At 38.8% G+C, this 13355-nt stretch overlaps 1 protein-coding gene across 1 annotated transcript in view; it reads right to left on the reverse strand.

The window, feature by feature from the left end:
• The window catches only part of SLC35F1 (solute carrier family 35 member F1), a 494165-nt gene that overhangs the window by 102002 nt on the left and 378808 nt on the right, over positions 1–13355 (reverse strand). The window contains exon 3 of the mRNA XM_004382741.2: positions 2339–2466. Within this exon, the coding sequence (XP_004382798.1) occupies positions 2339–2466 (128 nt within the window). The remainder of the gene's footprint in view (positions 1–2338; positions 2467–13355) is intronic.

A 13355-nucleotide genomic window follows, 5' to 3' on the forward strand; every position in this document is an offset into this window, starting at 1 on the left:
TGCCAATGATTTTTGTTTCCATGATTTTTTTTCAATATACAAGCATTTGTCACAGACAACATACGAGCGAGAAGTTTTAAAAATTAATGACAAATTCACCCATTTTGTGCAACACTCATTTATATACAGTATACTCAATTGTTATTATAAGTATAAACCAAAAAAAACCCAAACCATTGTCATCGAGTTGATTATGACTCATAGTGACCCTATAGGACAGAGTAGAACTGCCCTATAGGGTTTCCAAGGACCAGCCAACATTTTGGTTAGCAGCCCAGCACTTAACTACTGTGCCATCAGGGTTCCAGTACAATTCTGACATATTTAAAAGCTTTTTTCCCCACTTTTAAGCTTCATTATATGGAGAGGGAATATGGAGACACCATAACTCTGTTGTTGCTGATGAAGAGATACATGCTTAATTTTTCTCACTTTGGAATTTGCAACTGCCTTGGAATTCAGTAAGGTCTTAATGAAGTGAAGAAATTTAACTAGTCGAGTCCTGTGGTGATGAACTAACCATATTTATATTTAAATATATATTTACACACAATGATGTAGAGTAAGGTTTATAGACCAAATCTAAAAAGTCATAGTACATGCTTTCAAGATGCTTAAAATCTTATTAAGCATACTAATGATATATAGAGAACAGAGGTATGAGCATGTTTGAATGCTTTTATTTTAAAGCAAAAGAAATGTTATATATTATGCATGGCGGCATTTTAGGAGTCTCTTTTCCATAGTGGAAAACATTTAAAAAAAAAAAAGGAAGTAAGAATGCAATTTCAGGCAGAGTTGTTAGTTGCTGTCGAGTTGGCTCCAACTCATGCCCGGTCCTGTGCCATCTTCATGACTGTTGCTATGTCTGAGTCCACTGTTTTGGCTATTGTGTCACCCCATCTCATTGAGGCTTTCTCTCATTTTAGCTAACCCTCTACCAAACATTATGTCCTTTTCAAGCGACTGGTCTTTCCTGATGATGTAAGTGAGCTGAAGTTGTGCCATTCTTGGTTCTAAGAAGGATTTTGGTTGTATTTCTTCTAAGACTGATTTATTCATTCTTTTTTGCCAACATCACAATCCAAATGCATCAGGAAGAGTAGTGCTTTTAAAGTTGGAGAAAAGAAGGTTCTAAGAAGGGAGTAAAAGGATCCCAAACAAACAAAGAGAAGTGCCAAAGCAGACTGCATTACATCTGGGTTCTCATTGTGAGTCCAGCTATTGCCTTGTATCACAAGTCCAAAAGTCACAAAATTTTAACGATTAACTCAAGCGTGCAGGTTCTCTTCCTGGTCCAATGGGCATCATCACCAGGAATCCGACCCCATGAATGCTCTCAAAATACAAAATGTGCATGGAAATGGTCCTGCCAAAATGCTTACTCTAATCACTTTTATTTCAAGATGACTTTGAAGTTCATTTTGGAAATCAGGTGGTAGGAAATCTAAATCAGGTTTAGATTGCTTCCCATCCAGTCTGTATGTCTAAATTTATTCAGATGCTTTGTTTGCTTCTTTGTTTCTTCATTTTTGTTATTGTTGTTTCTAAGCAAATTGGTAGGATGGCATGAAAGTTGTTGAAGTATCAAATCTAAGCTAAATCTAATACATGAACAATGTTTTATTTTGTTTTCATCCTGGAGCTTTGGAATGGCTATGAAATTCATAATGTTGTTATTAAAAAAAAAAAGAAATGAGGCTGAAACAAAAATAGTCAAGCCTATTATTTATGGTGTAATGAGGAATCTAAATGTCTGGCAAAAATTGTGAAAAACTAAGTTAAACTCGGCAATTGTGTATGCATGTGTGTGTGTCTCGTGTGCCTGCACATGTGCATGGGGGCGGGGGAGAAAGAGAGAGAGAGACAACACAACACAATGGCTATCTTCATGCAAAACACATTGTAGGAATTTTATCCTTGTCCCTTTAGGAAAAATACTGTTTCTCCAGGTTGTAAATGCAACATATTAAAGAAAGTTAAAAGAAAAGATTATTAAGCACTTTGATTACTTAATCAAGGCCCATTAACATATTCTAAAAAGTTATCAGTTGTGATTAAAATTGATTTATTTTTTATGCTTATTAATAATTCTCTTGTGGACATAGGCTTAGTTGGCGGCATTCAAAGTCACAAATTATTTTCCTACATTCTCAAATGGTTATTGTGGTGTATTCATAACAAAGAGAAAAAGATATCTAATTATACTTGATTAAGAAAAATTATTAAGATAGAAATAATGTTAAAGAGTGGTATTCAGATTCCCCAGGAGTTTAAATTGAAAGTAAACTACATCTGGAAGTGAGAAAGACGAGAATGAAAGAAGAAACACTAGTACCTGGATGCTGGTCAGGGTGGTGTACTGGTAAGCTTTGACCACCAGGTAATTTGCTTCCAGGTCTATGAGTCCCAGGATCATGTACTTCCACCATCGTCGTCGTAAAATTGCCAGGAGGTTTTCTTCTCCTGTGTTAATGAAGTGAAGACGAAATGGGTTAAATTCTTGACACATAATAAGCTGTATAATTAGAAAGATTCTAAAATATTGCAGCATTACATTTTTCTGACCTTAACCTTAAAAAAAAAGCAGTTGCTGTCAAGTAGATTCCAATTCAGGGTGATCCCATGTGTGTCAGAGGAGAACTGTGCTCTACAGGGGTTTCAATGGCTAATTTTTCAAAAGTAGATCATCAGGCCTTTCTTCCGAGGTGCTTCTGGGTAGTCTCAAACTGCCAACCTTTCAGTTAACAGCCCAGTGTGTTAACGGTTTGCACCACCCAGGGACTCCATAAACTTAGCAAATGTTTAACTGAACAAATGAATCAAAGTGACAAAAATTAACTTGTTTTTACTTAGCTAATAGCCTTCTATGCCAGAATAAGACTGAGGAGAGTATTACTTCCCCATGCTGAACATTTTCTCATGAACAGAGAAAAATTTAACTACATTATGTAAAAATGAAAGTGAAGGTGTGCCAGCAAGGCTGCATAAACTCAGGCAGTCCAAATCGTCCTAAACTTCAGGATGGTAGTAGAATAGCTAGAAATGAAAAGTGGGTACCCAAATGGAAAAAAGTCTTGTGACTGGCAGCAGACCCGAGAGGCCATCATGAATGTTCACTCAGCTTTAGACACTGCATGCACTCTGGTGGTATGTGAGTGTTGGGGAGAGAAAGGAAGTTGGGGGTAACTCAGATGGAAAAGAGTGACATAGGACCACGGTCCTAATACTGCCAACAACTGTAATCGTCATCATTTTGCCTCCCAGCATCAGAACAGACTTTGAATCCCTTAGTTGTTCATCCTTATTTTCGTATATATTTCTGGCCTGAAATAAATCTTACTTCTCAAGGTAGGGCACGGATGATTACTAATAATAACGTTATTAGGAGCTACCTCAATCTGTGAGGTCTTAATAGAGGATATGAAGGATACGCAGAAATCCTGAGTAAATGGTACTGTATTATTTATTGCTGCATAACAATATTACAAAACATAGCAGCTTAAAACAATAAATATTTATTATTTCATAGTTTTTGTACGTCAAGAATCTGGGCATAGCTGAGTTGAGTGTTTCTGACTCAAGTCACAGTCAAGCTGTCAGCCAGGGATGCAATCTCATCTGAAGGCATAACTGAGAAGCCTTCCAAAATCACTCACCTGGTTGTTGGCAGGCCTCTGTCCCTCACCACAACGGTTTCTTCACAGGGCTGCCTCACAACATCGCAGCTGGCTTCCCCCAGGGTAAGCCAAGAGAAAGAGTGAGAAAGCAAGCACCCAAGATGGAAGTTGTAGTTTTTTAAAAAATATAACCTAGTCTCTGAAGTGACATCCCATCACTTCTACTGTACTCTTTTAGAAGACAGTCAATAAGCCCAGTATACACTCAAGGTGAGAGAAATTTATAAGGGTATGAATACAGGAAGTGGAAATCATTGGAAGCTATTTTACAGGATGCCTATCCAGCGACACACATCTTCAGTTCTATAGCAGGGCTTTAGTTGATCCTCAAAATCCTCGAGAGCATCCCAAGTCCTCACCTATCTCTGATCCATCTCAGAACTTTGAACTCCCGATTTTACCCTTTGACCTGATTCCAATGGACTTCACATGAGGTGGGGTTTACAATTCTACAGAGACTTGTAACTAGTTGGCAGCAATAGGAAAGCGTCTCTTGACCTTCTGTAGTCAACTCAAATCTTCTAGCCTTGTTTTTGACGTTACACTTTTCCCAGCCTATACTTTAGGCACACCAACAGTCTTTCTTTCTGTCCCCATGAACTGTACTCCCTATTCATTTTTCAAATTTAGATCTTCTGCCTGCCCCCCTCCCCAACTGGGCAACGTGTACTCAACTCTGTATAGTCCTTTTACATGATTGTGATACTTAGAAATTTGCCTCTTCACTGGATGGGGAAAGGAGCCCTGGTGGTGCAATGGTTAAGCACTCACTTTGCTGCTAACCAAAAGTTTGGCAGTTTGAACCCACCCAATGGCTTTGGAAATCATCCTGGTGATCTGCTCGCATACAGATTATAGACTAGAAAACCCGATGGGATAGTCCTCCTCTGTCACATGGAGTCATTATGAGTCAAAATTGACTCAATGGCACCTAACTGGATGAGGAGTTTTGGGATGGTAGGGTTAATGTCTTACTCATATATTCATCCACAGCACCTAGCATACTGACAAATAGTAAGGGCTGGCTTAGTGTTTCAGAATGAATGAATTAATGAACTAAAAAATTATGAAGAGCTGTTTATCTGAATATGTTAAGAGCCAGTTCTAGTATCTGAGTCATACTTCTCATGGTTTTGCACTTAGATTCATGGCTAGTGACTGTGACTCCAAGGCCATGTTTTCACAGCCAGTTCATTTCAGAAATGCCCTTGCACAGTATTTCTTACTCTCTTACTTACCTACATGGTTGCTAAATCAGCACACCTGTCTCAATTTCTCTGGTAGATCAGTGATTCTGAACCTGACTGCATACTCACATTACCTGGAGAGCTTTTAAAAAAATTCCAATTCCAAAAATTTCTGGGTCTGCCCCCAGAAATTCCAATTTACTTGGTTTTGTGTGGGGCCTGGGCACTGGGCTGAGAATTGAATCTAGGACTTTCAGACGGTTGCTTTCTCATGGCCAGCCTCAGGATGACTTGGGCTGGGAATTCCAAGAGATACCACCACAGAGTATTGAAGACTTTTCATGCCAAAGAAACTACCTGAATGTTTGGCCAAAGTATGCTCTCTCTTGTCTTTGGGATTTTCCATGCACTGTTTCCTCTGCTTGACTATTCTTCCTCCAGTCTTCAAAGGAAGGATCAGCATAAACACTTCCACCTGGAAGCTTTCCTTGATCCTTTAGCCACTCTAGACTGGGTTGGGTTTCCCTGCTATGTGCTCTCTTAACTTTGCTAAACCCACATATAGTATTTATCTCACTGTATTGTGATTGCCTGTTTTCTTGAATCTACACTCACAGGATATTTAAAAATTTGAAGAGAATGATGTTGTCTTGATCATCGTTTTCTCTCTAGGACTCAAAAGCTCATGGTAGGCAGCTGATAAATAATATAAATGTATGAATAAGTTTCATGGTTAATTATCTGAGAATCTCAGCGATGTTAAATAGCATTGAAATTGAGGTACTTAAAATATATCTACTATAAACATTCATGCTTCAGACGATGAAAATTGTTTTCTGGTTAGAGTGTAGCAACATCTGACAAAATTTAATTGGTGAACATTTTACATATAATGCACTGTGCATAGGACATAAAAAGGTCAATGGCATATTTAACCTCAAAGCTGCAATTCCAAAGTTACAAATATAACGAGGTCATTGTCCCAGTTAATTTACACAATGAACAGAGAAATGGATTTGCCAAACTCAGTGCGTATCAGTCACAGCCTAATATGTAGCACTGAAATTCTGGGTTCATGGTACTGTTTGTTCCACCAGTCAATAAAATATTCATTACATGGATTTGAAGGAATGATTAGTTGCCTTTCTGTTCTGCTGAATAAGTTTGCAAAGCAAAACACCCTAAATAAGTACTTTCATACTGTTTCATTCAACATACCTGAAAACATACAACATGCCTGTTTAGTAGAATTATCCAGGAAGGCATGAGAGTGTTTTTTATTCTTGGCTGAACAAAAAATGCAACCCTTAAAAGGACTGCTTAGGGATTTACCTACATGATTCCTATTAACACTGATGTACAACAGGCCATTAAAATTCTTTCTAGAATAATGAAAATGCATTCCTTAGAGCCGTTGTGCCAAAGCACTCTCCAGACTTCATGAAATAGGGCCATGCGTAAGAAACACCAGTACAATTGGTGATATGTCAACACTTTGAAATATGTTTTTTAAAATCAGCTAGGAGAAATAATAAAGTTCAAGGGTGGAAACTAGAATTGTGGTTTGGCATTTAAATGCATTTTATTATTTTTTATTATCAGTATGTTGAAATTGTTCAATTATAAATAAAAAGATTAGAGAACAATGTAAGGAGGTAATAATGTATCCTCCACCCTTATCTAATAAATGCTAACATTTTGCCATGCTTGCCTCAGATCTTTGTGTGTGTGTGAGAAATCAAATGTTACAGATGAAACGAAAGTCCTCTTTCTGCACCTGCCATATTTCATTTCCTTCCCTCCTTCCTCAAATCACCATCCTGACCTTGTCGTGTATCCCTCATGTTCCTGTTTTTGGTACACATTTTCTACATATGTATTTACACAAAGAGGGCAGTGGTGGTTCAGTGGTAGATTTCTTGTTTTCCACGTGGGAGACCTGGTTTTAATTCCTGACCAATGCACCTCAAGTGCAGCCGCCACTGTCTGTCAGTGAAGGCTTGTGTGTTGCTATGATGCTGAACACGTTTCAGTGGAGCTGACATAGTAGGAAGAAAGGTCTGGTGATCTACTTCTGAAGAAACAGCCAGTGTAAACCCTACGGATCACAATAGCCCAGTCTCATTGTGCACAAGGTTGCCATGAGTCAGAGCCGACTGGATGGCAGCTAACAACAACAGTGTATCCAAAATAGTATATAGCTTTGGTCTGTTTTAAAACTTTACCTAAAAGCACTTATATTGTACATATTCTAGTTTCCTTTGTACTTAACATTGTTTAGAAATGTATCACTGTTGTTTCATGTAGAGTAAATTTGTTTATTTTAAATGGTATATATGATTACATTTTATGAGTATATCATAACTTCTCCAGTCTTCTACTGATGGACATTTAAGTTGCTATGTATTACATCTATTACAAACAATGCTACAAAGAACATCCTTGTACATGTATATCTCTACAATAGAGGTTTATTTTGTTTCCATTCTCTCTTTTTAACACTGCAGAGTATGCCAAGTATTAGAAAATGTGTAAAACATACTTAAAGAAAGCTATTCTAATTTAAAGGAGCCCTGGTGCAGCAGTGGTTAAAACACTCTACTGCTAACCAAAAGGTAGGCAGTTCGAACCCATCAGCTGCTCCAATGGGAGAAAGATGTGGCAGTCTGCTTCCATAAAGATTTACAGCCTTGGAAATCCTATGAGGCAGTTCTACTCTGTCCTACAGGGTCACCGTGAGTAGGAATCAACTTGATGGCAGTGGGTTTGGTTCTGGTTTGGTATTCTAATTTAAAGTAACTGAACAGTCTAGCAACAAAATATTTCAGTAATTGAGAACAGACAGGGAAATCACTGACAATCTTGATTGTGTAATTCACATCAAATTTTACTAAATATCAACAGGATGATCAACCAAATTAATTTTTTTACTTTTTTAAACAAGCAATTTGTGATCATTAAGGCTGTATGCCAACTTGGCTGGGCCATGATTCTCAGTGGTTTGGCAGTTATGATGTAGCCTGGCAGTCGCATAATGATGTAGGAGCCCTGGTGGCACAGTGGTTAAGAGCTACAGCTGCTAACCAAAAGGTCAGCAGTTCAAATCCACCAGCCACTCCTTGGGAACACTAGCAGGCAGTTCTACTCTGTCCTATAGGGTAGCTATGAGTTGGAATGGACTCTATGGCAATGGTTTATAAGGATGTAATCACCTTCATGATGAGATTTGATATAATGTGATCACTTCCATGATGGGATCTGCCGTGAGTAGCCAGTCAGTTGAAAGGGAGTTTCCTTGGGGGTGTGGCCTGCAACCAATATAAGTGGACTTTCTTGCAAGGCTTGTGGGCTTTTACTTGCTCTGGATCCTGCAGCTGGCTCCTGTTTGTCTGACCTCCAGTTCTTGGGACTTGAGCTAGCAGCTCACCTGCTGTTTTAACTGCCACTCTTGGGATTCACTGGCCTCTGCAGCCTGTGAGCCAGAAGCCTGCTGTCTGACCTTCCAACCTTGGATTTGTCAGCTCCTGCAGCTACATGAGTCAAGAGAAGCCTACAGTCTGACCCATGAACTTGGAACTTTTCAGCCTCTACAACTGCATGAACCATTTCCATGATAAAAATTTCTTTCTCTCTACATATATGTATATATACATACATACACGTATACATATACACACACACACACACACACACACACACACACATTTCACTGGTTTTGCTTCTCTAGAGAACTCAGCCTAAGACACACTTATACAATACTTACTAGACGTCAGGCCGTGTCTATGTGCTTTACAAATACTAACTTACCCAATTCTCATAATAACCCTATATAGTAGATACTTCTATTAACCCTATTTACAGATGACAAAATGGAGGAAGAGAGAAGTTAAGGACATTGCAAAAGGTCACACAGAGGAGCTATGATTTGCACTCAAGCAAACAGGCACCAGGCTCTGTATTTGTTAGCATTGCACTATTTTTGCCTCACTGATTTATAACGGTGGCATCGACCTCATGAGTCATGCATTTCTCATTACAAGATCAGTCCTGTCCAAACTCACCTTCAGGGTGTGTCAGTGCCAACTCCAGGGGCCAGTTACACTCAAGCCTATGGGCTAGCACTTCCTAGAATTGCCAATGCCCAGGCTGTGCAGCTGTGTGCCCTCCTTGGAGCTTACCTGTGGTTGACCCTGTGTCCCATCACCAACAGTTCAGGATCAAGGACTGGTGTCCATGAGTTTCCTCTGTGAAATAAGGCTTTAAATAAATTTTATAGCTTAAAAAAGTCTATTTACAAGAATTACTGTTATGTGCTGTACTATTTGCTAAAGACTTAATCATTATCACAGTCATACACGGGGGTGAGGCAGGGGTGATGTTCAATAAATGTTGAATTAATGAAACAGAAACTTCTCTACAAAGGCCAAAACATGGTCTGTGTTCACTCCTGAAAAACATTTACTGACTAAAAACCAAAAGAGCCTTGATTCAGAATATTCTTGTTTACCCCCAGTGTAGTCCAGGTAGAGAATAAAAGTACTTTCAGACAGTTCCCCAGGTGAATTCTGCTAAGGGAACCAAAAAACCAAACGAGTTGCTGTCAGGTAGCTTCCAACTCATGGTGACTCCATGTGTGTCAGAGTAGAACTGTATTCTATAGGGTTTTCATTGACTGAGTTTTCAGATGTAAATCTCCAGGAGGTTCTTCCAAGGCACCTCTGGGTGGGCTCAAAATGCCAACCTTTCAGTTAGCAGCCAAGCATGTTAACTATTGCACCACCCAGGATTCCACTAAGGGAACAAGAAACGGCATTATCTGGGGGCCGTATTTTCATTAAGGGCTGTCATGGGTGGTGTGATCATCATGGTGTTTTTATGCAAGAACAGAACTCAGCACACATTGCACAGTGTCACCAATGAAGCCCCTGCACAGGGGGTGAGACCCTGACTTGATAGATACCTCCTTGGCTCACAGTTTGAAGCCACAGTGCCATCTTCCTTTACTAGAACTCCAAAGGAAAGTGTTTAAGTATTTATCAGTGAATCTGAAAAGAAGAATGACTTATAAAGGAGGTTTAAATAACTCACTTTTAAAAGCTGAAGTTTAATATAGAATTTGATACAATTCTCTTCAGTCAGAAAAGTGAACAAAATAAATGTGCTGATTATAAGGAAATGAAAATGTAAATTGTTCATAGAAAAGACTGCAACCAATTGCACTTCACGTTGTGAACTGAGCATAAAGGATGAAATACAAAAAAAAAAAAAAGATTAAATTTGTTTTGTACTCTTTCATTTATTTTTACTAACAGAACCACACAGTGAGATGAGGAAGAACATAAAAGGCAGCCCTTTAATATTTTGGCTTAGTAGCAAACAGACCTGTGTTTGACGTAGACTCTGCCTCTTGCTGTGTGGTACTGAGAAATCAGTTAATAGCTCTGAACCTTAGTCCCTCTACTGCAAAATGGGGATCATAACAACTACTTCACAGGGTATTACAGATTAAGGGTGATATGAGTAATGTATTTAAACTAATACCTAACACAAGGTATATGCACAAGACATGACAGCAGTTGGTGGGATTCTAGAATTCTTGAATCCTTGACCAGCTACTAACCACGCACTAGATTACCAGAGAGAGCTATTGCACAGAGGATGCCCCAGGAAAATCAACTCTCTTAATTACTTGCTGAGTCTTTCACCACAAATCCCTCTGTTATCTCTTACCTTGGTGAGCTGTGCTGAATCACATTTGAGCCAGACTAGAGGCAGGCTGAAGGCCTCTACCTTGACCATCTTTCCCTGGACTAGACCCTTGTCTTGATCCTCTAGATTTACCACTTGATCTGTCAGTGGAGGCCTTCTGAGCACATCCCTTCTCCTGAGGCATGAACTAGAACTGGCTTTGTTCCTTGGGACCCTGGTCCTACTAGACCTTTCCAGGATGGAGACTCTTAAGGAGATGTTTCCAAGGCCCCAATTACCAAACAAGCTGCCTATGATAGGCAAGACTGAAAAGAGGAAACCACGCAGAAAGGAAAGACTCAAAGAAAGCCAAGAGGAGAAGAGACTTTGCCTCAGTCCCCCTTGTACTCCCTGCACCCGTCTTAGTTCTTAATGCTGCTGTAACAGAAATACCACACGTGGGTGACTTTAAAGGATAGAATTTTATTTTTTCACAGTTTAGGAGGCTAAAAGTCTGAATTCAGGGTGCTAGCTCTAGGGAAATGCTCCCTCTGTCTGCTCTGGGGGAAAATCCTTGTTTCAGCTTCTCTAGCATTCTTCTTGGTGTTCCTTGGAGATCTCTGCATGGCATTTATCTTTCCCCATGCTTGCTTCCTTGCTTCTATGCCTAATCTGCTCTTTTTGTATCTTAAAAGTGGTTAGATTTAAGACACATCCTACACTGATATGACCTCATTAACGTAACAACGAAAATCCTATTCCCAAATGGGATTATATTGATAGGTATAGGGGTTAGGATTTACAGTACATATTTTTGGGGAACACAACCCCTTTCAATAAAACTCCTACTCATCCTTCTAGATGTAGTCCAAATGTTACCTCCCATGTGAAGCCTTCCCAAATTTTCTGCCATCCTTCCCCAGGCTTCTTTGGCACTTATTTTTCTTTTTACATATCCATGACTTCTACTGTACTGTGCCTAGCATAGTGATTGAGACACATTAGTCAATGTAAGATACCGTTATTAAGGTAAAGTAGCTGGATATAAAACCTGTAAAATCTGGTTAATTATCTAGCTATTTTGAAGAAGTACACCTGGGTGCTTAGCCATCAGGCTGTGAACTAAACGAGTGGATAATTCATTGATTTTTTTTTCCTTTTTCACCGGAATTTTCTGACAAAGTAGAGGCATTAGTCTAGATTTAAATATTCCTTGGTGTTTTACAAGGAGCCCTGGTGGCAAATTTGGTTAAGAGCTCAACTACTAATCGAAAAGTGAGTGGCTCAAACCTACCAGCTGCTCCGCAGGCAAAAGATGGCAGCAGTCTGCTTCTGTAAAGACTTCAGCCTTAGAAGCCCTATGGGGCAGTTTTCCTCTGGGTCCTACAGGGTCATTATGAGTTGGAATCGACCTGACAGCAATGGGTTTGGTTTAACAGGTTAGTGTTAGATAACTGCCTAATCAATTATCCATGTCAACGCCAAAAGTTTAAAAGATAGACTATTCACCAACTCGTTTAAACTTGTAAAAAAAACCCAACCAAACAAAAAATCTTCTTGTGGCTCCACTTCCCCAATAACATTAGTTCATGTTGTCTGTATTTGGGCACAGGTGGGAACGAATGAGTTGGAAAAATTGGCTTCCTTAAAGCAAGTATTTCTTTCTGAATAAAAACTCACAGGCAGTTTTCTGGAAGGTAAAACACAAAGGCAGCTGAAGGGTATCTGGCTCGTGATTTTGGCCAGATGAATAATATTGTCAGAACATAATACTGGAAGGAAAATCTGTAATTGAAGGAGAAAGTATAAAAACTAATGGGGGTTTGGAAAGATATCTAAAAGCAACTAAAAATGAATCATAATTGCATAAGGTTCTGGTAGCTGCCAGCTTAAGCTGAATATGTGAGGAAAAAACCCGTATACACATAGAATGATGGCACACAGCATAAGTTTCTTAAGAGTAAGCTTATTTTATTTCTTTAAAAGTTACATTTTTGGCACTGATGATTAAATTAAAATATTCCCTATCTCAAATGAAAAACTCAATTTCTTGATTCTTCTGAGACAAAAAAATGCACATTGTAATATGAAAATGAAAGTTTCAACTTCTCCATGTATGTTATGCATGTAAACATTTTTAACACAAACCGAATCACTTAAATCTGAGAAGTTTTTTCTTTCCTGATGTTTTAAACTGTCACCTTTTATGAAGCCAATGTATATGATTTTACGTAGCACACTTATACTCTACTTTCTTCCAAAATATCCAAAATTCCCTGTGGTCCTGATGTGTCTTAGGACAGAAAACAAAATCACTAACATTTTCTTCTTCATAATGATATAAAATTGATATGTTTGTCCAAATTTTATCATAAACCAAAAAACCAAACCAGTTGCTGTTGATTGCAAGTCATGGTGACCCCGGATGTTTCAGAGTAGAAAAACGCTCCACAGGGTTTTCAATGGCTGTGATCTTTTGGAAATAATCACCAGGCCTTTCTTCCAAGGTGCCTCTGGGTAGATTTTAACCACCAGCCTTTCAGTTAATAGCTAAGCACTTAACCATCTGCACCACCCAGGAACAATATTATCAGACAGGTAATTAAAACAAACAGCATGACAGACAGACAAATACTTTTTCAGGATGTCTAAAAACCCCTATATAAAAACCAGGGACCGATTACTAAACTCTCTTTTGGTCTATACCTATGTATTATGGGTCGCTCTACCTTTTAACGAAAATAGCACATGAGATTTAAACTCCCCTCTGGTGTTATTTTAAAACAGGGTATACAGTTCA

This window comes from Trichechus manatus, unplaced genomic scaffold (genome assembly GCF_000243295.1).
Source record: "Trichechus manatus latirostris isolate Lorelei unplaced genomic scaffold, TriManLat1.0 scaffold00098, whole genome shotgun sequence".
Classification (NCBI taxonomy): Eukaryota; Metazoa; Chordata; class Mammalia; order Sirenia; family Trichechidae; genus Trichechus; species Trichechus manatus.